Source organism: Pristis pectinata, chromosome 2 (genome assembly GCF_009764475.1).
Source record: "Pristis pectinata isolate sPriPec2 chromosome 2, sPriPec2.1.pri, whole genome shotgun sequence".
Taxonomy (NCBI): Eukaryota; Metazoa; Chordata; class Chondrichthyes; order Rhinopristiformes; family Pristidae; genus Pristis; species Pristis pectinata.
The window spans coordinates 2,167,466-2,192,017 of record NC_067406.1 but is presented as its reverse complement, the minus strand read 5'-3'; the positions used below and the strand labels follow the sequence as shown (position 1 = coordinate 2,192,017).

The 24,552-nt window shown below is 48.9% G+C and overlaps 1 protein-coding gene across 5 annotated transcripts in view; it reads left to right on the top strand.

Moving 5' to 3' along the window:
* alms1 (ALMS1 centrosome and basal body associated protein) overlaps positions 1-24,552 on the top strand; it is a 54,999-nt gene that overhangs the window by 2,106 nt on the left and 28,341 nt on the right. For 4 of the 5 annotated variants that reach the window (XM_052010390.1, XM_052010389.1, XM_052010388.1 and 1 more), the window contains exons 2-8: positions 1,448-1,585; positions 8,653-8,860; positions 10,694-10,817; positions 16,271-18,122; positions 20,442-20,583; positions 21,936-23,039; positions 24,144-24,274. In XM_052010390.1, the coding sequence (XP_051866350.1) occupies positions 1,448-1,585; positions 8,653-8,860; positions 10,694-10,817; positions 16,271-18,122; positions 20,442-20,583; positions 21,936-23,039; positions 24,144-24,274 (3,699 nt within the window). Of the gene's footprint in view, positions 1-1,447; positions 1,586-8,652; positions 8,861-10,693; positions 10,818-16,270; positions 18,123-20,441; positions 20,584-21,935; positions 23,040-24,143; positions 24,275-24,552 lie in introns of those variants that run through there. The other variant, XM_052010391.1, reaches the window with a different exon arrangement.

Below are 24,552 nucleotides of genomic sequence, written 5' to 3'. Positions count from 1 at the left end.
CATACTCTCTCTAATCCAGGCAGCATCCTGGTAAATCTCCTCCAACGCCTCCACATCCTTCCTATAATGAGGCGACCATAACTGGAGACAGTACTCCAAGTGTGGTCTGACCAGAGTTTTGTAAAGCTGCATCATTACTTCACGGCTCTTAAACTTGATCCCACGACTTATGAAAGCTAACATCCCATAAGTTTTCTTAACTACCCTATCCACCTGTGTGGCAACTTTCAGTGATCTGTGGATATGAACCCCCAGATCCCTCTGCTCCTCCACACTCCCCAGAATCCTGCCGTTTACCCTGTACTCTGCCTTGGAGTTTGTCCTTCCAAAGTGTACCACCTCACACTTCTCCAGATTGAATTCCATCTGCCACTTGTCAGCCCAGCTCTGCATCCTATCAATATCCCTCTGTAAACTTCGACAGCCCTCCACACTATCCACAACACCGCCGATCTATGATCACGTTGAATGGTGGAGCAGGACTGAGTGACCTCCTACTCTTATGTTTCCCGCAGCCTGTAAATGTTTGCACCAGCTCCTTTTTCACGTGAGCCACGATGCTCAGTGTTACAGGCCAATTTACAAAGAGTCGGCCTGGCCGATCAGACAGTATTTGTATATACCTAGAGCACTTAGCATGGTAAAGTGCCACAAGTCCATTCATAGGAGTGTTATCTAACAAAATTTGATGGCAAGATATATTTTTATTTTCTTATGACGTAGAAGGAGGCTATTCAGTCCACCAAGCCCGTGCCAGTTCTTGGAGAATTCCCATCAATCCCATTCTCCCCTGTAACCTATTGTCTAAGATACTCATCAATTGCCTCTTGAATCTCCTACCATCCACCTACGTCTGGGTAAATCAAGATATTAGTGAGTTGGTTTTAAGGAGGGTCTTAAAGGCAGAAAGAAGAGAAGAAATTGTAGATCCTGGGTTGAAGATAAGAGAACAGCAATGGTGTAATTAAAGATGTTGATTGATCAAGAGTCCAAAATTGGTGTCCTTTCACTGACCCTCCTGCCACTGGAAATGGCTTCTATTTTTCTCTTTATTGTGATTTTTTTTTCACCTTGTACATTGAGAACAGTTCCAGATTCCCCCTCTCAAATGAAGTCCCAGTAAATCCCCTCTTCACCATCTCCAAGACCTTGACATCCATTCAGAATTAGACACTACACATCATCTCGAACGCAACCAGTGTCTTTTAAATGTTTGACACAACTTTCTTTTTGTTTGCTAGTTTTCCTTCTGTTTCACTTTCTCTCTGGTTTTCTGCATATTGGAGAAAGTTGAATAAGTGGGCATAAATTGACGATTAAGTTAATGCGAAGAACGATTGTTTCATTAAGCCAGGCATTTCTATTCTCTTGCTCCCCAACCTCCTTTCCTCCTCCCTTGCTTTGGACAGGCTGTATTTTTAAGGAGTTGCAATGTGTTGTCTTGCAGGTGATAGCAACAACGCCACCAATAACCCGTAACATGGAGGAGCAGTTGAGCCAGTCCAGCAGCCCTGGAAGTGGGACCCACTTGTCCAACATGAGTGGCTTCTCACTGGGAGAGGCGATTGTTCAGCGAGCTAAGCAGGTAACTCAGCAAGGGATTCTAGTTAAGTGAATAAGTGATAGATGCAGCTAACATCAGAATTGAATTTATTGTCACTGATTTACATGACGTGAAAGTTATTTTGCGGCAGCAGTACAGTGCAAGGACAAATTACTATAAATTACAAAAATAAATAATGCAAAAAAAAGAATAACAAGTGTTCATGGGTTCATGGGCCGTTCAGAAATCTGATGGCAGAGGGGAAGAAGCTGTTTCTGAATCACTGAATGTGGGTCTTCAAGCTCTTGTACCTCCTCCCTGATGGTAGTAACGTCAAGAGGGCATGTCCCAGATGGTGAGGGTCCTTAGCGATGGATGCTGTCTTCTTGAGGCACCACCTCTTGAAGATGCCCTTGATGGTAGGGAGCGTTGTGCCCGTGATAGAGCATGGACCAAATACAGACCAAGTGCTGCTATGGTTTGGTCACAGAGATGTACAACAGAAACAGGCCTTTCAATGCACCATGTCCATGCCAACCAGTAAGCACCATCTGTACGAATCCCATTTACCATCTGTTGACCCATAGCCGCCTATGTCTTGAGAGTTCAACTGCTTGTCCAGATTCTTAAATGTTGTGCTTGGGCAGTGGGTTCCAGATTTTAACCACCTTCTGGATGAGAAGGTTCTTCTTCAGTTTCCTTCTGCCTCTTGCCTTAAACCTATGCCCTCCAGTTTTGGATCCCTGTCCACCTGTGTAGCCAACACTATCCCTGATAGTGACACCCAGGCTGATAGGGAAGACCCACATGATATTAGCCCTTATTAGCTGGGGCATAGAATATAGGAGCAGGGAAGTTATTCTACAGCTTTATAAAACATTGGTGAGGCCACATCTGGAATATTGTTTGCAGTTTTGGCCGCTATAATATAGAAAGGATGTAATTGCTTTAGAGAGGTACACAGGAGACTTGCCAGGGTGTTGCTTGGGATGGAATGTCTCAGATATGAGGAGAGACTGGATAGGCTGCATTTGTTGGAGAAGGCTGAGAGGGAAACCTGATAGAAGTTTACAAAATTTTAAACTTTCCCTATAGCACAGTGTCCATAACCAGAGCATAGAATCATAGAGTGACCATCTATTACTAATCCCATTTACCAGCACTTACTCCATATCCTTCTATGTCTTGGCACTTCAAGTTCTTATCTAGATACTTATTAAACGTTGTGAGGGTCTCTGCCTCCACCACCCACTCAGACAGTGCGTCACAGATTCTAACTCCTTAAGGCTGCACAGGGACATCATCCAAAATCTATTTAACAGACATATTGACTGTTATAGGGAGAGGTTAGACAGGCTGGGCCTTTACTCCTTAGAGCATGGAGACTGAGGGGTGATCTCGTAGAGGCCTATCAAATCATGAGGGGCATAGCTAGGCCTTTTTTCCAGCGTTGGGGAATTGAAAACTAGAGGACATAGTTTTAAGGTTAGAGGTGAAAGGTTTGATAAGCACCTGAGGGGAATGGTGGGTGGCAGAAATGTGGAACTAGCTGCTAGAGGAAGTTTAAGACAGGTACATTAGATACATTTAAGAAGTATGTGGGCAGGTAGATGGATGCCAAGAGTTTAGAGGGATATGGGCCAAATGCTAGGAAATTAGATTAGCGTGAATATACATCTTGGTCGGCATGGACACGTGTGGCCGAAGGGCCTTTCTCCGTAATGTACGACTCTATATGAGAAAGGTGACTGAGATAAGATAAGATTTCTTTATTAGTCACATGTACATCGAAACACACAGTGAAATGCATCTTTTGCTTAGTGTTCTGGGGGCAGCCCGCAAGTGTCGCCACGCTTCTGGCACCAACATAGCATGGCCACAACTTCCTAACCCGTACGTCTTTGGAATGTGGGAGGAAACCGGAGCACCCAGAGGAAACCCACGCAGACATGGGGTGAATGTACAAACTCCTTACAGACAGCGGCCGGAACTGAACCCGGGACGCTGCCGCTGTAATAGCATTGCACTAACCGCTACAGAGATTTCAAAGGGGATGAAAGAGAGCTGGGGAGGTGTAGGGAGGATTTTGGGACCTTGATATCTGAAGACATGGCTGCCAGTGGAAGAGAGGATACAATTGTAATGATTGAGCAAGTACTCAGTGGGTGGCGTACAAAGAAGCAAAAATTAATGGGAAAAGAGAAGACTGGGAAGCTTTTAAAAACCTGCAGAGAGAAACTAAGAAGGTCATTAGGAAAGAAAAAATGAATTATGAAAGGAAGTTGGCGGATAACATTCGAAAGGATACTAAGAGTTTTTTTTAAATACATAAGGAGTAAAAGAGAGACACGGGTTGATATAGGACCAATTGATAACAGTGCAGGATATATTATAATGGATGATAGTGAGATGGCAGAGGAATTGAATGAATATTTTGCATCGGTCTTCACCGTGGAGGACATCAGCAATGTGCCGGTTAGTCAGGAGTCTTACGAAATGGAACTGAGTTCAGTTAAGATTACTAGGGAGAAGGTGCTAGGAAAACTAAATGGGCTAAAGACTGATAAGTCTCCCAGACCGGATGAGGTGCATCCCCGGGTTCTGAAGGAGGTAGCTTTAGAGATAGCGGAGGCATTGGTGATAATTTTCCAGGAATCGATAGATTCCGGCATGGTTCTGGAGGACTGGAGGGTCACAAATGTAGTTCCGTTGTATAAGAAAGGTGGGAGGCAGCATAAAGGAAATTACAGACCTATTAGTCTGACGTTAGTGGTGGGAAAATTATTGGAATCTATCCTCAAGGATGGGGTTACGGAATACCTAGAGGCGCAAGGCAAGATAGGTCCCAGCCAACATGGTTTTGTGAAGGGAAGATCCTGCCTGACCAACTTATTGGAGTTTTTTGAAGAAATCACAGGTAGGGTGGATAAGAGAGAGGCAGTAGATGTTGTGTATTTAGACTTTCAAAAGGCCTTCGATAAGGTGCCTCACAAGAGACTGATTAATAAGATGAGAGGTCATGGTATTACGGGTAGGATAACAGAATGGGTGGAGCATTGGCTGGATGGCAGGAAGCAAAGAGTGGAAATAAAAGGATCTCGTTCTGGTTGGTTACCGGTTACTAGTGGTGTGCCGCAGGGGTCGGTGTTGGGACCGCTCCTTTTTACCTTGTACATTAACGATTTGGATGATGGAATAAATGGTTTTGTGGCTAAGTTTGCGGATGACACCAAGATAGGTGGAGGAGTAGGGAGTATTGAGGAGATAGGAAGGTTGCAGAGGGACCTAGACAGTTTAGGAGAATGGGCAGATGAGATTCAATGTTGAGAAATGTGCAGTTGTACACTTTGGAAGCAGAAATAAGCGGGCAGATTATTATCTAGAAGGAGAGAAGATTCAAAGTACGGAAGTACAAAGGGACTTGGGGTATTCATGCAGGATACCTTAAAGGTTAACCACCAGGTCGGATCGGTGGTAAAGAAAGCGAATGCTATGTTGGCATTCATTTCGAGAGGTATAGTGTATAAAAGTAAGGAAGTGTTGATGAGGCTCTACGGGGCATTAGTGAGGCCTCATTTGGAATATTGTGCGCAGTTTTGGGCCCCACATCTTAGGAAGGATGTGCTGACGTTGGAGAGGGTTCAGAGGAGATTTATGAGGATGATTCCAGGAATGAAAGGGCTTACGTATGATGAGCGTTTGTCGGCTCTTGGACTGTACTCACTGGAGTACGGAAGAGTGAGAGGGGACCTCAGCGACATTTAAAATGTTGATAGGAAAGGACAGAGTAGATGTGGCTAGGCTGTTTCCCTTGGTGGGTGAGTCCAGGACCAGAAGGCACAATCTTAGAATTAGAGGGTACAGTTTCAAAACAGAGATGAGGAGAAATTTCTTTACCCAGAGGGTGGTGAATTTGTGGAACTCCTTGCCACGTACAGCAGTGGAGGCCAGATCAGTGGGGGCGTTCAAGGAAGAGATAGATAGGTATCTAAATAGTCAGGGTATCAAGGGATATGGGGATAAGGTCAGAAATTGGGATTAGAATAGGTTTTTTTTCTCCCCCATTCCCCATTTCTTATTTCTTTTTTCCCTTTTCCTTGGAGCAGACTCGATGGGCTGAATGGCCTGCTTCTGTTCCCTTGTCTTGTGATCTTGTGAGTGGACTTCTTTCATGACACCAGCGGGCTGCCCCCAGAACACTCTATGCAAAAGGTGCATTTCACTGTGTGTTTTGATGTACATGTGACTAATAAAGATATCTTATCTTAAAATGGAAGCACTGCCAAACCAGGAGATGAGGAAGCACAGAGATCTTATAGCTGCTGGAGATTGAAAATGGTGAGACCAGACCATGATGGGGTTTGAAAGCAAAAGTGGTCAGGAAAGCTTATGGGAATGTGGCATTCATAGAGTACAGGAGCAAGGAGGTTACACTGAACTTGTACAAAACACTGGTTAGATCATTGGAGTAGTGTGTCCATTTCTGGTCAGTACACCAGGAGCAAAGTGCAAGTCCTCGGGAGGGTGCAGAAGAGAGTTACTAGAATCATTCCTGAGCTGAAGGATTTTGCCAAGGGTTTAGAGTGGAGAAGCTGGGGCTGTTTTCCTTTGAGCAAAGAAGGTTAGGGTGATATTCATTAGAGGTGGATAAGGTATTAATGGATCAAGGTGGGGAAACTGATATTTCTTTACGACAGAGAAGGAAGCTATTCAGTGCATCAAGTCTGCTTGCCCTCACAGTGATCCCATCAGTCCCATTTCCTCTCTTCTTCTTAGGTAAACTATTCTCTCTTGTGAACCTATTAACTCCCAGTTCTCCTGGGTAGGGAAAACTTACAGTGGCCGATTAGTCTACCTGTATGTGTTTGGGATGTCGGAGGAATCCGGAGCACCTGAGGGAAACCCATGCAGTCACGGAGAATGAGTAAACCCCACACAGACAGAACTGGAGATCAGGAATCTGCATCACTGGAGTTGGTGTGCATTATGTTGCTCATGAAGGAGTGGTTCAAGGACATTCCTTGTGATGGGCTGAACACGCGGGGTGGGGCTGCAATGAGGAAAGCTTTTTATGCAGGGAGTGGAAATGATCTGGAACATGCTTCCTTCATTGGTGGTGGGAACACTTGAGGGAAAGTCCTTTGCAGCACAGTGGCATTGGTGGGGGAATTAGACAAACTGGATTGCTCCACAGAGAGCCAGCAAGTACAGAGTGGGCTGAATGGCCTCCTTTATGATGTCAAGGTTCTGTAGTAGCTTTAAAATGGAAGCACGGCTGAACCAGGAGCCGATGTTGGGCAGTGAGCAGAAGGGTGAATGGGATTTAATCCATTGAGATGTGGAGAGTGGAATGAGGGAGATCATAGGATCCTGTTGGGATTGTCACATCTGGAGGAAGCACATCGGTTGAAGGAAGTTTCAGCTGCAGGTGACCTAATGTTACAGAGGTGGATTTGTAGTCTGAAGTTCATCTTGGGGTCAGGTTACAAGCCACCTTGTTCACAGTTGCCAAGGACAGAAAGGTGGCGACAATAGTTGGACAAAGAGTTTGTGGCAGTGGCTTTGGTCATCACATTGTTTAGTTGGAAGAAGTCTTAGCGGACAAGGAGTCTGACAAATTACCAACCAAAAAGAGGTCGTCAGGTGGTGGTGTGTCTTCAGTGTATGTGTGGAAACTGCTGCTGTGTTTTGGGGTGATGTTACTGCAGGGGAACCAGTAGATAGGAAATCGGATTATTACTCCAGCCCCAAATTTAAAACAAAAACTGCAGATGCTGGAAATCTGAAATAAAACAAATTGCTGAAAATGCTCAGCAGGTCAGGCAGCATCTGTGGAGAGAAACAGAGTTAAAGTTTCAGCCAATGACCTCTTCATCAGAGCTCGGTTTACACCAAGACATCCAAGAGGGAACTCGGGAGAACCTTCTTTACACAGAGGTAGCTGAGAATGTGGACCTTACTATCTCAGAGTACATGAGGTGTGGTTGCATTTAAGGGGAAGCTGGATAATGCAAGCTGGTGGTGGGGGTTAGCAGAAGAAAAAAATTGAAGAATATGCCCATGGAATGAGACGAAGGGCTTGCTGATGCACCATAGAAAGCATCCTATCTGGATGTATCACGGCTTGGTACAGCAACTGCTCTGCCCAGGACTGCAAGAAGCTGCAGAGAGTTGTGGACACAGCCCAGCGCATCACGGACACCAGCCTCCCCTCCTTGGACTCTGTCTTTACTTCTCGTTGTCTCGGTGTAGCAGCCAGCATAATCAAAGACCCCACCCACCCAGGATATTCTCTCTTCTCTTCCATCGGGTAGAAGATACAGGAGCCTGAGGGCACGTACCACCAGACTTAAGGACAGCTTCTACCCCACTGTGATAAGACTATTGAATGGTTCCCTTATATAATGAGATGGACTATGACCTCACGATCTACCTTGTTGTGACCTTGCACCTTATTGCACTGCACTTTCTCTGTAGCTGTGACACTTTACTCTGTACTGTTATCGTTTTTACCTGTACTACATCAATGCACTTTGTACTAACTCAATGTAACTGCACTGTGTAATGAATTGATCTGTATGATTGGTTTGTAAGACAAGTTTTTCCGCTGTACCTTGGTACAAGTGACAATAATAAACCAATACCAATACTAAAACACCAGTGTGTATCAATAAGGCCAATGGCTTGTTCCCTTTATCCCGTGCTCCACCTTCCTCTCCTATCAGATTCCATCTTTTTCACCCCTTTGCCACCTATCACCTCCAAGCTTCTGACGCTATTCCTACTCTCCCCCTCCCTCATCTGCCTATCACCACTCTCTCCTAGATCCACCTATCACCTGCTAGCTCTTGTTGCACCCCTTCCCTCCGCTCCTTTATACTGGCTACCTCCCCTTTTTCTTTCAGTCCAGGTGCAAGGTCTCTACCCAAAACTTTGACTGCCCATTTCCCTCCACAGATGTTGCCTGACCCGCTGAGTTCCTCCAGTGCCTTGTGTGTTGCTCCAGATTACAGCATCTGTCTCCTGGCTTGTATCTGTGCTGTAGATTTGTAACTGTACCCAGAACTGCAGAGTGCACTCACTTGCTATTCCCCATGTTTTCACTGTAGGGCACTGAGTTATGGCCCCAGCTTCAGTCAGAAACAGATATTGGAGAACTGACTTCAGCAACAGCGTCCCGTCTGCTCTTGACAGGCGCAGAGTGCACACAGGCTCTTGAGGAGTTCCCTACCATGGAGGAAGGAACAATCACCATAACTGAAGAACTGAGGAGTCCACAGGGTGAATTTGGACAGTTCCAAACCCCACAAGTGTTCGGTAGGTGCCCAGCAGATAAGTTGTGTGTATTGACCCATGCTTTGATCTTAGCCTTGCATTTATTTAATTATTTTTTATTGGATATCTGTGGGCATTGCTGGCAAAGCCAGCATTTGCTGCTCATTGTTAATTGTTCCTCAGATGGTGGTGGAGGGAAGCCTTTTCTGACTGTGTGGTCAAGGATCTCCTATAATGCTATTAGGAAGGGAGTTCCAGGATTTAGATCAGTGATGATGAAGGACCAGTGATAAATTTGCCAAATCAGGATGGTGTGCAATTTGGAGGGGAACCTGCAGGTGGTGGTGTTCCCCCAGCGCCTGCTGTGCTTGTTCTTGCTGGTAAAGGTAGCGGGTTTTGGAAGTGCTGTTGGAGTAATCTGGGCGAGTAACAGCAGTGCATTTTGTGGGTGTGGCACACGGTAGCTCCAGTGTGTATGTGGAGGGAGTGAATGTCAAGGTGGTGATGAGATGCCGGTCCTGTCGATTAAAGGGAAATTTGGTAAATTGGTTTTCATCACATCAGTACATTGAGGTAGTACAAGGGAAAACAATAACAGAATGCAGAATAAAATGTTACAGTTACAGAGAAAGTGCAGTGCAGGTAGACAATAAGGTGCAAGGTCATAACGAGGTAGATTGTGAGGTCAAGAGTCCATCTTATTGTACTATGGACTGTTCAATAGTCTTATAACAGTGGGATAGAAGCTGTCCTTGAGCCTGGTGATACATGCTTTCAGGCTTTTCAGAGAATGTCTGGGGTGGGGGGGGAATCTTTCATTATGTTGGCTGTTTACCGAGGCAGCGAGAAGTGTAGACAGAGTCCATGGTGGGGAGGCTGGTTTCCATGATGTGCTGAGCTGTGTCCACAACTCTCTGCAGTTTCTTGTAGTCTCAGGCAGAGCAGTTGTTGTACTAAACCATGATGCATCCGGATAGGATGCTTTCTGTGGTCCATCTATAAAAATTGGTGAAGGTCAAAGGGGGCATGCCAAATTTCTTTAGCCTCCTGAGGAAGTAGAGGCACTGGTGAGCTTTCTTGGCCGTGGCATCTACATGGTTGGACCAGGACAGGCTATTGGTGATGTTCACTCCTAGGAACTTGAAGCTCTCAACCCTCTTGTCCTCAGCACCATTGATGTAAACAGGAGTGCGTGCACTGCCCCGTTCCTGAAGTCAATAACCAGTTCTTTCGTTTTGCTGACATTGAGTGAAAGGTTGTTGTCATGTTACCATGTTACTAGGCTCTCTATCTCCTTCCTGTGGTGAAATAATCAGCTAGCTCTTGCATTAAACCGGAAGATTCTTTTATAAACCACTTCCTCCCACATCCTGAAGAAGTGTGGGTTTGTAGGTTAACTGGGCACTGTGCATTGCCCCTAGTGTATAGGCAAAGGTCGACTCAAGGGGCAGTTGAGAATGTAGGATTAGTGTAAAATTGATGGTTGGTGCAGATGGTGGGCTGAAGGGCCTTTTTCCATGCTCTATCTCTGTGACTATGATAATATATGTTAGGAATTTCACCACATCAGGGCAAAACGTTAAACTGTGCAGCTGCCAGCCACTACCTTAAACCCCTCACCTTCAACAGTGATAGCAGCACATGGAATTTGTCACTGACTGAGACCACCAGTCTAGCTGCCTCTGCATTCACTAATGAAAATCTCCCTGTACTACTGAACTTGTACTGTCTGTTTCTCCTTTCTTTACTTCTCCCTTGTAGTCCGATACCCCTTCCCCCCCCGTTTATCACATACTCTTCCTCTTCTCCTCGTAATCTCCCTTTCTCGCTTCTCGGCCAATGTTAAATGCTGATCGGACTTGTCTCTTCCAACAGAGCTGCAGGAAAGTGATTTGTCCCCTGCCTTGGCGCTTGTTACTGCCTGCTCCATGCAGAATCTGGAGGGCAATCTGTCACAATCCTTCTTTCATCGTTCTCCGCTGGAATTTGCCCCTCTGAGGTAAGACGTGCTCCAAATCTGTACGCTTTAACAAAGTGCTGATTCCAAACAGTTCAGGTTGAAACTCTGATGAGAAACACGATGATGCTGGAGGAACTCAGCAGGCCAGGCAGCATCCGTGGAGAGAAGCAGGCGGTCAACATTTCGGGTCAGGACCCTTCTTCAGGACTGAAGATAGGAAAAGGGGAAACCCAGTCGCAAGATCACAAGACAAAGTAGGCCATTCGGCCCATTGAGTCTGCTCCATGAGCTAAACTAAAACTATTCCTATCTAGCCCCAATTTTCGGCCTTATCCCCATATCCCTTGATACCTTGACTAATTAGATACCTATCAATCTCCTCCTTAAACAACCCTTGTGATCGGGCTTCCACAGCTGTATGATGTGGCAACGAATTCCATAAATTCACTACCCTCTGGCTAAAGAAATTTCTCCTCATTTCTGTTTTAAATGGGTACCCTCTAATTCTAAGACTGTGCCCTCTGGTCCTGGACTCACCCACCAAGGGAAACAGCTTGGCCACATCTACTCTGTCCAGTCCTTTCAACATTTGAAATGTCGCTATGAGGTCCCCTCTCATTCTTCTGTACTCCAGTGAGTACAGTCCAAGAGCCGACAAACGCTCATCGTATGTAAGCCCTTTCATTCCGGGAATCATCCTCGTAAATCTCCTCTGAACCCTCTCCAACATCAGTACATCCTTCCTAAGATAAGGGGCCCAAAACTGCACACAGTATTCCAAATGAGGCCTCACCAGTGCCCCATAGAGCCTTATCAACACTTCCTTACTTTTATACGTTATACCTCTCAAAATGAATGCCAGCATAGCATTCGCTTTCCTTACCACCGATCCGACCTGGTGGTTAGCCTTTAGGGTATCCTGCATGAGGACCCTCAAGTCCCTTTGCACTTCTGTACTTTGAATTTTCTTCCCATCTAGATAATAATCTGCCCGTTTATTTCTTCTTGGTATTGGTATTGGTTTATTGTCACTTGTACCGAGGTACAGTGAAAAGCTTGTCTTACAAACCGATTGTACAGGTTAATTCATTACACAGTGCAGTTACATTGAGTTAGTACAGAGTGCATTGAAGTAGTGCAGGTAAAAACAATAGAGAGTAAAGTGTCACAGCTACAGAGAAAGTGCAGTGCAATAAGGTGCAAGGGTCACACCAAGATAAATCGTGAGGTCATAGTCCATCTCATTGTATAAGGGAACCGTTCAATGGTCTTATCACAGTGGGGTAGAAGCTGTCCTTGAGTCTGGTGGTACGTGCCCTCAGGCTCCTGTATCTTCTACCCGATGGAAGAGGAGAGAAGAGAGAATGTCCTGGATGGGTGGGGTCTTTGACTATGCTGGCTGCTACACCAAGACAACGAGAGGTAAAGACAGAGTCCAAGGAGGGGAGGCTGGTGTCCGTGATGCGCTGGGCTGTGTCCACAACTCTCTGCAGCTTCTTGCGCTCCTGGGCAGAGCAGTTGCTGTACCAAGCCGTGATACATCCAGATAGGATGCTTTCTATGGTGCATTGGTAAAAGTTGGTGAGAGTCAAAGGGGACAAACCAAACTTCTTTAGCCTCCTGAGGATGTAGAGGTGCTGGTGAACTTTCTTGGCCATTGCATCTACTTAAAAAAACTCTTAGTATCGTTTTGAATGTTATCTGCCAATTTCCTTTCATAATTCATCTTTTCTTTCCTAATGACCTTCTTAGTTTCTTTCTAAGTTTTTAAGTTTCCCAGTCTTCTGTTTTCCCACTAATTTTTGCTTCCTTGTACGCCCTCCTTTTTGCTTTTATCTTAGCCATAAGCTCTCTCGTTATCCACATTTGTGCCTTTTTTCCATTCATAACCTTTTTTGTTGGAATTTATCTATCCTGCATTTTCCTTATTTCTTGTAGAAATTCCATCCATTTCTGTTCCGCCGTCCCTCCAACTAGCTTACTTTTCCAATCAATTTGGGCCAGTTCCTCTCTCAAGCCACTAATTTCCTTTGTTCCACTGAAATATTGACACACCTGATATCAGCTTCTCCTTTTCAAATTTGAAACTAGATTGGAGGGAAAAGCAGAGCAGTGATAGGTGGACTGCACTATAGACCATATAAGGAAGTCTGTTCTCCATATTACAAGATGGTACAAAAAAAAGCCCAATGAATCCAGAAGAGATTAACCAGTCAGCAAAATTGAACAAAAACAAACTTCTGAAGGAACTCAGCGGGTCAGGCAGCATCTGTAGAGAGAAATAAACAGTCGATGTTTTGGGTTGAGACCCTTCATCTGGACTGAGAGTAGAGGGGAGATGGCCAGTATAAACAGGTGAGGGGGAAGGGGTTGGGCAAGAGCTGGCAGGTGACGTGTGGATCCAGGTGACGGAGATGGAGGAGGGAATGGTGGAAGTAGGCTGGGAGGTGATAGGTGAAGGCAACAGAGGGCTGCAGATGATGGAATCTGATAGGAGAGGAAGGTGGAGCCTGGAACCAAATAGGGAGGTGGGGAGGGCAGGTGGAACAGTGTGTGTGGGTGATGGGCAGATGCAGTGGGTGTAGGAGGGCAAAGAAACAGGGTGGTGGGTGGGTGGACCAGGAGGAGAGAGAAAGAGACGGGAGGAGCAGGTTACCTGAAACTGGAGAATTCAATGTTCATGCCATCGGGTTGTAGACTCTCCAGGTAGAATATGAGGTGCTGTTCCTCGAGTTTGTATTTGCCCTCGCCTTGGCAGTGGAGGAGGCCAAGGACAGACAGGTCAGTATGGGAGTGGGAAGGGGAATTAAAATAGCTGGTGAATGCCATGGTCATCTGGAGCTCCCGGTTTCAAGCCATTTTAATTCCCCTCCCTATTCCCTGGTCAGGCAGTGTCTCAGGAGAGGGAAATAGTTAGCTTTCAGCTCAGTCGGTTTCTGTATGCTAAGTTGGTTTATTATTGTCACATATACCGATACAGTGAAAAACTTTGCTTTGCATGCCAGTGGACAGCGAGGAAGGATATCAAAGCTTGCAGTGTGACCTTGACCAGTTAAGTAAATGGGCTGAAAAATGGCAGATGGAATTTAATGCAGACAAGTGTGAGGTGATGCACTTTGGGAGGACAAACCAGGATAAGACTTGTATGGTGAATGATAGGGCTCTGAGGTGTGTGGTAGAACAATACAGATCCATAATTCCTTGTAAGTGGCATCACAGATAGATAGGGTCGTAAAGAGAACTTTTGGCACTTTGGCCTTCATAAATCAAGACATTGAGTACAGGAGCTGGGATGTTATGTTGAAGTTGTACAAGACGGTGGAGGCTGAATTTAAAGTATTGTGTGGAGTTCTGTTCACTTACCTACAGGAAAGATATCAATAAGCTTGAAAGAGTCAGAAAATTTACAAGGATGTTGCTGGGACTTAAGGACTTGAGTTATAGGGAAAGGTTGAATACGACTTTATTCACTGGAGCGCAGGAGAATGAGGGGAGATCTTACAGAAGTATTCAAAATTCTGAGGGGTACAGATAGGGTGAATGCATGCAGGCTTTTTCCCCTGAGGTTGACTGGAACTAGAGGACATGGGTTTAGGGTGAAAGAGGAGTCTGAGGGAAACTTCTTCAATCAGAGGGTGGTGTAGTGTGGAATGAGCTGCCAGCAGAAGTGGTAGGTGCGGGTTCAATTGTAACATTTAAGAGAGGTTTGGAGGGATATAGTCCCGGTGCAGGTAGATGGGACTAGGCAGAAGATCAGGCAGCATGATGAACTGAAGGGCCTGTTTCTGTGCTGTAGTGCTTTATGACTCTATCCATAAAGATCACTTCATTACATCAGTGCATTGAGGTAGTACAAGTGTCAATAGTCTTATAACAGTGGGGTAGAAGCTGTCCTTGAGCCTGGTGGTACGTGCTTTCAGGCTTTTGTATCTTCTGCCCAATGGGAGAGGGGAGAAGAGAGAATGTCTGAGGTGGGTGGGGTTTTTGATTATGTTGGCTGCTTTACCGAGGCAGCAGGAAGTGTAGACAGAGTCCATGGAGGGGAGGCTGGTTTCCGTGATTTGAGCTGCGTCCACAACTCTCTGGAATTTCTTGCGCTCCCAGGCAGAGCAGTTGCCGTACCAAGCCGTGATGGATCTAGATAGGATGCTTTCTATGGTGCATCGATTAAAAATTGGTGAGAACCAAAGGGGATATGTCAAATTTCTTTAGCCTCCTGAGGAAGTAGAGGCACTGGTGAGCTTTCTTGGCTGTGGCGTCTACGTGGTTGGACAGACCTTGGTGAGAGGATCACTGTATTTAAGTGGGGAATGGGTGTCCTGTGCAGCATCGGCACAGGAAACCCTTTATCCCAGGTAAATTACCCAACCATGCATATGATCTGCAGAGGTCGTGTCCTGGGTCAGCCCCCAGCTGGACAGCTGTAGGCCTTGTCTAGAGAAACAATGACCAGCATTTTGTGGTCGGTGACAACATCACCACTAACCTCTGGACTCAAAACTGGGAACACTGGGAGGAATGCTTCCCAGTGAGATAAAACCTGACCATAATTCAGGTCCTATCTGCATTGCTTTGCCTGAAGCCCGTCTCTTATTTTTAAAATAGAATATTGCCAGCCCTACTAGTCAAGGAAAAGTGGGGACTGGAGAATGGGTGGGAAGGTGGTGATAGGGTGGAAGGCAAGTGACAAAAAGGATATTAAGATCAAGCAAAAGGGATGTTTGATGGAACGAAATTGGTCTAGAGGAGATTTAAAAGTGGATAACAGATGTGGAAACGTTGGGTTCACAAGACTGGTGTGCCCGGTCAGAAGATCAAGTGTCATTCCTCGAGCTTGTAGTCATACAGCTGCACGGCACAGAACCTGGCCCTTCAGCCCACCCCATCCTCACCAGCCATCAAGTACTCATCGTTACTAATCCCACTTACCACGATTTGGTCCTTGGCTTTCCCTGCCTTGGCCTTTCCAGTGCTTCTGTATAACACTTGACTCTGCCTACACCATCTTCTCAGGCATATTCCAAATTCCAAGGTCCCCCTGGATGAAGTATCATAGGTTCATAGAAACGTGCAGCACGCCTTTCGGCTCACCTCGTCCATACGACCGTAATACCATGTTAATCCCATCTACCTGCATTAGGCCCATATCCCTCCATGCCTTTTCTGTCCGATTACCTGTCCAAACATCATTTTAAACATTGTCATTGTATCTGCCTCCATTACCTCCTCTGGCAGCTCATTCTTCCTCAGACCACTTCTAAACCTCCTACACTGTAACTTAAATTGATGCCCTCTGGTTTTGTACACCACAGCTGTGGCCAAAAGCTTCTTCCTATTTACCCGGTCTACGTTAAGCTTTGTTGCAACATTGGGCTCAGTAACTGGTCTCTTGCTTTCTTGTAGCATGTGCACAGGAGCCTTTGTGTGAATCCACAGCAGCTTCCATTGTCTGTATGACGATAGTCACCACTTTCTGTTCAATTATATTGCAGGGCAGCTCCTGACCTGTCCATGGTATCGTGCAAGGGATGTCCAGGAGCGCTCCAGGCCAACAACTTCTTGCAGTCACTCATTTCGGAAGTGTCCGGAGACCACGTGAAGGGCAGCCTTTCTCTGTCTCGGCACCCATCCCAGGACAGCAGTGATGCCTGGGTCCTGTCCCAGCACCCCCTCACGCCCCCTACCCCTGGGTCAGAGGACGAGGAGTTCTCTCGTGCAGAGAGCTACATCCAGGACCAGCGCTTCATGGAGCTGCCATCCCGCCCCCTCGGACATGAGCTGCATTGTGTTCCCTTTCCTGATCACGGAGCATTGCTGGACCGGGAGCTGCCCTCACACCTGTGCTCGGAGCAGATGGACTTGCCCAGTAACTCCGGGAGCCAAACTGAAGGGAACCACCAACCCAGTTCCAATTGGAGCAGCAGCCAGCCAGAGTCGGGGGCAGTTATCTGTGGCACCGTGCTTCCTAAGGAGGAGGATGGACAAAGGGCTGCTGACCAGCAGTGTTCCAACGCAGGGGACAGGCGGACGTTCCCAGAGCCTCTGCAGGATCCAGGGAATCCCGAGTCAGCCATCACGATCCCGAACCAGTGTCAGCCAGCAGATGAGGTCGGGCAAGCATCTTGTCCTGATTCGAGCCAGGAACCATCTACCACTAGTGGACCAGATGTATCCAGCAACAGCCACTCAGTGGGAACTGGACTGGTGACTTCCAGCACAGAATCCCTCACCCCCAATGACAGCAAGGACGATACTGCTATCGAGGTTCTGCCCAGTGGGAGTGGCAAGGGGGACAGCACTGGCACGGAGCAGGAGCACAAGGACGGCCAGCTGTCTCCTGCAGCCTGCCCGCCAAGCCATACCGATTCTTCCTTCACCCCTCCTGTGGACGGTCCCATCTGCCAGTCCACGCCGGCCATCGTGATGACGAAGGTTCCTGATCCGTCGGGGCAGGGCAGGCGAGCAGCAGGTCACCAGTCCAGCTCTACTGGCCTCTGCAGGTTCCCACTGGCACCAGCCTTTGTGAAGCTGGAGTCCGACCGCGCCAGTCAGGAGCCCACTTCTGCTGGCACCAGGCAGCCCTCCCTGGGTACCACATGGTCCCTGCCTGCCCTGAGCAACATGGAGAAGGTGGGAGCCTGGAATCCAGGGGGGTGGCCCAGCTTCGACAGCCTGGTGCTGCACGGCCTGAGGGGGGTGTCACCCCGCCAGCGAGCCTACAGTGCCATTGCTGACTCCCTTAATCACATGCTGGCCCGGGGCCCCAACCCCTTGCCCAAGAGGAGCATCGCAGCAGCCTTTGGGGCTGCTCCCCGGCCAGAGGCGGGGCTGCAGTCCGTTCAGACTTCCGTAGGGAAGGGGAGCTGCTTGCAGACGGACACTGGGAGAGGAAGCCCAGACCGGGCCTCGCCCTGCAAACCTGACTCCTCTCCTCATGTCCCGAAGGGCGACAGAGGCAGCAGTGCTGGCCCTACAGGGTCAGGCAGTGCCCACAGTGAGAGTCTTCAGCTCAGCTGCAGTGCAGCCAGCCTCTCGCCACTCGACATCCCACCAGACCCCAAACCCAGTGATGGGCAGGAGAAGGACAGTGTGGACCAGAGCTTCAACCCACCTGGCCCAGGACCGTTGATCACCACTCACACCTACCAGTTTGATATGGCCTCCACAGACGATGGCATCAACCCGCAGGCTAGCTCCCTCGACACCAGCCGGACTGGCGAGCACACACTGACCACGTCCGGCCACTCGCTGACCAGCCTGGAAGTGGATAACTACGTTCCTGTGTGGGCACCATCATCTCTCACTCCCGAGTCCAACCACTTCAACATTGACGACCGAATTCCGGTAGGTCTTGGTCCCAAAACAGGCTCTGGCTCCTTGCAGTCCCGAGTTGTGGTGTCCCCTGTGCACGGTGTGAATCTACTCCATCTTAATTCTAGGTCCCATCAAATGCCCAGATCACTTGTATTACATTGTTCTCCCTGTGAGTTAGTAGGTTTTGTGGAGGAGTAAAAATCGTAAGGTTTAGTTTTTCATTTGGAGTCGTGGGTCTGCAGATGTAGGAATCTGGACCAACAGACAATCTGCTGGAAGAACTATTTGTGCTATCAGGAGAGACTGGGCAAACTTGCTCTTTTCTCTGGAGCGGTGGAGGCTGAGGGGTGATCTGTTGGAAGTGTATAAAATTATGAGGGGCAGAGATAGGGTGGACAAGCAATATCTTTTTCCCATTATTGAGCGATCCAGTACCAGAGGGCATGCATTTAAGGTGAGAGGGGTAGGTTCAGAACAGACGTGAGGGGTCTGTTTTTTACTGAGAGAGTGGTGGATGCCTGGAATGTGTTGCTTGATAGCGTGGTGGAGGCTAATTCATTGGGGGCTTTTAAGAGGGGCTTGGATGGGCACATGAATGAGAAGAAAATAGAGGGAGATGGGCATTCTGTAGGTAGGAGGGATTAGCTATGTCGGCACAACATTGTGAGCCGAAGGGCCTGTTCTGTGCTGTACTGTTCTGTGTTTTAACTCAGCGGGTTGAGCAGCATCTACGGGAGGAAAGAAATTGTTGATGTTTCAGGTTTCGACCTGAAACATTGACAGTTCCTTTCCTCCCACAGATGCTGCTCAACCTGCTGAGTTCCTCCAGCAGATTGTTTGTTGCTCCAGATTTTTATTTATTCATTTTTCTGATTTGTGGGGTGGCTGCTAAGCCTGTATTTATTGCCCATCCCCGATTACTCCTGGTAGAAAACGCTGGTGGGCTTGGTGCCTTGAGCTGCAGATCTTCTGGTGGAGGTCCCTGCACAGTACTCGTTGGACAGGGAGTTCTTGTCCATCTTGTTGGTAGAAGCAGTGGGGTGGAACATGCTGGTGGAGTGTGCTAGTTATGGAGGGAACCCCGCATGGAGTTCTGAATCTGAGTTCTGGTTCTGAATGGTATTGAACTTTTCACGTTGAGAGGCATCTGGACAGGTACTTGAATGAGCAAGGCATAGAAGGATATGGAATTAATGCAGGCAAGTGGGATTAGTATAGATAGGCACGATGGTCAACATAGACATAGTGGGCCTAAAGGCCTGTTTCTATGAAGTACAATTCTATGACTCTAATGACACTGAATAGCTTCCTCCTGTTCTGTGTGAGAGGGTCCTCCAGTTGTGTGAGACCCCTGGAGGAGTGTGAGAGGGTCCTCCAGTTGTGTGAGACCCTTGGAGGAGTGTGGGAGGGTCCTCCAGTTGTGTGAGACCCCTGGAGGAGTGTGGGAGGGTCCTCCAGTTGTGTGAGACCCCTGGAGGAGTGTGGGAGGGTCCTCCAGTTGTGTGAGACCCCTGGAGGAGTGTGGGAGGGTCCTCCAGTTGTGTGAGACCCCTGGAGGAGTGTGGGAGGGTCCTCCAGTTGTGTGAGACCCCTGGAGGAGTGTGGGAGGGTCCTCCAGTTGTGTGAGACCCCTGGAGGAGTGTGGGAGGGTCCTCCAGTGTGTGAGACCCCTGGAGGAGTGTGGGAGGGTCCTCCGGTTTGGGAGACCCCTGGAGGAGTGTGGGAGGGTCCTTCGGTTGTGGGAGGCCCCCTGGGGGAGTGTGGGAGGGTCCTCTGGTTGTGGGAGACCCCTGGGGGAGTGTGGGGGGGTGGTCCTCTGGTTGTGGGAGACCCCTGGGTGTGAGAGGGTCCTCTGGTTTGGGAGACCCCTGGAGGAGTGTGGGAGGGTCCTTCGGTTGTGGGAGGCCCCCTGGGGGAGTGTGGGAGGGTCCTCCGGTTGTGGGAGACCCCTGGGGGAGTGTGGGAGGATCCTCTGGTTGTGGGAGACCCCTGGGGTCCTTGGATTGGTGAGAGTTCCTGGGCTCAGTTCTGGAGACAGGTAAGGTTTCAGCAAGGAGTGGGATTCAGTAGCTCTGGGCTATGGAAAGGAAGGAATTCCCAGTCCTGAACCTGGTGGCCCATTACTTGCTGTTACAGCTCCTCCCTCGCTGACCATAGGGCTTGAGCGTAGACAGTGAGGAGCAAAGGGGCAGGGAAACTGGGCAGCAATGTAGGCCTCTGATCTGGAGCAGCGTGTGAGCAGCACCTGTGGACTGTACTGGGCAAAGTCCTATGGGAATATCAGGCCAGTTTATTGTAAAGGCGTACCTGATGCTTTGCAGCTTCTAACTGGTCTTTTACTGTCCTTAGGTATACCTTCAGAATCTGGGAATTAGTCAGTCTCCCACCAGTATACTGGGATCTAGAGGCCTTTTGAGGGAGGTAGAATTCAACCCCTCTGAACGGAAAAGAGTGCGAGAAGCAGCAACGGAAGGATTTCAGGCTGAAGAAGGTAAACATAAAGCAGTTATTGAATCACCAGCATCTGCATTAAGAGGTGTGCAGTAGGGGGGAGTATGCACTGAGGTGGTGGGGTGGCCTCAGACTGTGTGCTGGTGGGGGAGAGTGTTTGCAAAGCCACCTTTTTGATGCTTCCAATCCTATTAATACTAGATCTTGCCCCAGCCATTGCCCTTGGTAGGTAACCCACCCACCCCAGCTCTCTGTTCAAGGTACCCGAACAGATATGGCATCAACTAATTTACCTCAAGGTACTTTGTGGATCTTGGCTGATCCACAGGTTTCTCAGGTCCTGCAGCCTGCTGTCAAGTCTACTGATTGTTCCAGGGTTGTGCTGGAGTGCAAGTTAATTCTCGTATTGTTTTCTCTGCAAACCCCCTTCCTAAACCTTTCACTGCAAGGCCAGCACTGATTGCCCATCTCTAATTGTCCTTTAACTGGGTGACATGTTAGGCCACTTCAGAGGGCATTGGGTTGTGCTGGATTCACATAGGCTGGGTAAGGGGTCTCCACAATCTATTCCCTAGTCGCTGCCCATCCCTCTGCCCTCTCTGTTTCTGAGGCCTGAGTTGAGAGATCGCAGCCTTGCTCTGCTACCTGACCAGAGATGAGTTTCTGAGCTCGTCCCTAGACCATTACTAAAACCTGCCTAGTTCCACCTCAAGCACAGGGCTACAGTGGTTCAGGCTTAAAGTTATGGAGTCATACAACATGAGAACAGGCCCTTTGGCCTAACTTGTCCATGCTGACCTACCTGAGCTAGTCCCATTTGCCTGCATTTGGTCCATATCCCTGTAAACCTTTCCTATCCTTGTACCTGTCTGAATACCTTTTAAACATTGTAATTGTACCCTCCTCTGCCACTTCCTCTGGCAGCTTGTTCCATATACCCATCACGCACTGTTGGAAAAACCTGCCCATCTTAAATCTTTCCCCACTCACCTTAAACCCATGCCCTCTAGTTTTAGAGTCCCCTACTGGGGAGAAGACTGCAACCATTCACCTTATCTGTGTCCCTAATAATTTTATAAACCTCTATAAGGTCACCCTTCAGCCTCCTTCGCTGCAGGGAAAACAGTCCCAGCCTGTCCAGTCTCTCCTTGTAAATCAAGCCCTCCAATCCCAGCTTCTGCTGCTGCTTGCCTTGGGCTCACCTGGAGAAGGAACAAATGCTGATGTGGCTGGGGCAGACTGACCTTGAGCAGGTTCCGAGCTCTCCATGTTTCTCTGTTGCTAGTTTGACCTCATTCGCAGCTGGTGGGAAGGGGATCAGTTATTTTGTGAGGGTTGGGACCTCTGTAACAACCCTAACTGATAGCCTGACCATTTCTGCTTGAGTTGCAGGAGTCTCCGCACTGGACTGTGATTCTGGATGCACTTTCTACTCCGATGTCCTGACCCACAGCACCTCCATTCCCTTGGGCTCAGAGACAGGGCGGAATACTCCCGATCCCAGCGAGCTGTCACTGGGGACGGCTGAGAGGAGGGGGCTGGAACCGGCTGTGATCCTGTGTCCCTCTGGGTACTCGCCCACCAACAACGTCAGCACCCAGCTCCCGGCTCAGGCCCTGGGGGATTCACTGGGCAAGTACAGGGTGCTGACCCCTCCGTTCCCGGGCAGGATGTTGATCCATGACTCGGGATCTGTGTCCAGGAGGGCTGGCCTCTCCCTCGGCCGATTGGGGAGTGTTCCCAACTCCGATGCCTGCGACTCTGCCTTGTTCTGCTCCTCGCCCAGTGGCAAGGGAGCCGGGGGCAGGTTGGAGCCCTCGCTACACAGTCCGGGGGTCTACCGACCCCCTCACCTCTGCTGCGACGAGACGCCCCAGCGCAGCGACTCCTTTGTTGGATCGGAGACACTGAGTGAGATCCGCAAGCTGCTGGGTGAGGCAGGGGCGTCCTCGGCCCTGTGGTCGGAGTTGTACTTTCGGACGCTGGACTCGGGCCAGGACGAGGCAGCGAAGCCGGCAGGTGATGAGGGACAGGAGCTCCTCCGTCAGCAGGATCGGTCCGAGCCCGTGGCCGAGCGGTTGGAGACTGAGGCGGAGGCTGCCGACGTGCAGCGTCCCAGCAGCAGGGATGGCGGGGATGCACTGCGTTCACTCCTGGCAGAGGGCGAGTCACGGGTGAGGACTGCAGCCAGAGGGAGGTTGATGCAGCCTGTGAACCGTGCAGGGCGGGTGGAGCCCGAGGGGTGCAGTGGGGCCACTGCGGGTGGTGTGTTGCCCAGCCCAGACCCAGCCTCCCCCAAGCCCACCGCCCTTGCCGATGGTCAAGCCGTTCCTCGTCTCCCCTGCCAGCCTCGCCAGGCTTGGGCACACACCAGCGGCCCTGAGTCAGGTGAATCGACGGACAACAGCAGCCACGTGGACTTGCCAGGTGCCCCAGTGACCAGCCCGCTGCGAGTCGGTTGTCCTGCAGGACCAACGATGGACCCCAGTGCACAAGGTGAGAGAATGTGGGGAGGTGCTGAGAGAGCTTCACTCCATACCTTGAGGGTCAGGCAGCATCTGTGGAGGCAGAGGGATGGTCGATGTTCTGGGTCAAGACCCTGCATCAGGACTGAGGGGAGATAACAGTGAGGGGGAGGGGTGAGACAGCGAAATTGCTGGAGGAACTCAGCGGGTCAGGCAGCATCTGTGGAGGCAGAGCAATGGTCAACGTTTCGGGTCTATCCCTCACTTGTCTAGTTCCACTCACCACCTTCCTTATCAGATTCCTTAACCTGCATCCCTTTGTTGTCTCCATATCACTTGCCAGCTCTGTCACTATCTCCACCCCTCCCTTCCCTGCCTGGCTAGAGGGCATAGGGTTGTGAGAGGGGAGAGATTTAATAGGAACCTGAGGGGCAACTTTTTCACCCAGAGGCTGGTCAGTATGTGGAACGAGCTGTCAGAGGAAGTGGTTGAGGCAGGTACATTAACAACGTTTAAAGACACTTGGACAGGTACATGGATGGGAAATGTTCAGAGGGAGGTGGGGAAAATGGGACCAGCACAGATAGGCATCTTGGATGACATGGACCGGTTGGGCTAAAGGGCCTATTTCCGTGCTGTTAAACTCTGACTATAACTCTAAGTGAGCTTGCGTGTTGTCGGGCCTGGGAGTATTTATGTTCACAACGTGAAAGGGCACATTGCCCAGACACAGCAAGGTGGGACAAGGGACAAGCAGCCTGGCACAAGTTCCTTGACAACCCTTCCCCCCCATGCCCACCCCAACCAGATCGCTGGCTGAACAACCGAGACTAATGAGAGAGCCACTCCACTGGAAATAGAACTGAGGTGACATGTAGACACCCTGGAACAGTGACGTTCCTTCAGAAGTCTTACTGTGCACCTTCCTTACCTGAGAGGCAAGAGACTCTCTGCTGCCATTGATGTTGAGGGTAGGGGTGTTCCTTTCGTATCAATCCACCAGGGTCTGGGGTCATGGGAATTTGCTAGAGAGGTGAAAGTGGAAACATCTCATCTTCCCAGAGGTCTAATCTTGCAGCCAAGAATCACGACAGCCTTCAACCAACAGACCTTGGTATCTTCTCTGTTCATCTAGGTTGGGAACGAACAAAGTGGTCATTGCAGCCTCTTGACCCACTCTCAATGCTTGATGAGGAAGACCGGAGGAAGATTGAAGAAATCAAAGCAGAACTACTTCAGAAATCAAAGACTTCCATCAGCCCACAGGTAGGTTTGAGAGAGTCCCTGTCTTCAGACTGGTGGCCTGTGTTCGCACTGTGCTGTCCCTTCCCTGGCAATGTTTGATGGGAGATTGCAGAGGGAGCTTCACTCTATATGGAACCCAAGTTGCTCATAAGAAACGGGAGTGGGAGTTGCCGTCGTCCCCTTGTATCTGCTCTATCATTTGATACATGCTGATCTTTTACCTCAGTGCCATTTTCCTGCTCTATTCCCACATTGTCAGATTCCCTTAATATCAAAAAATCTTCAGTATACTCATTTAC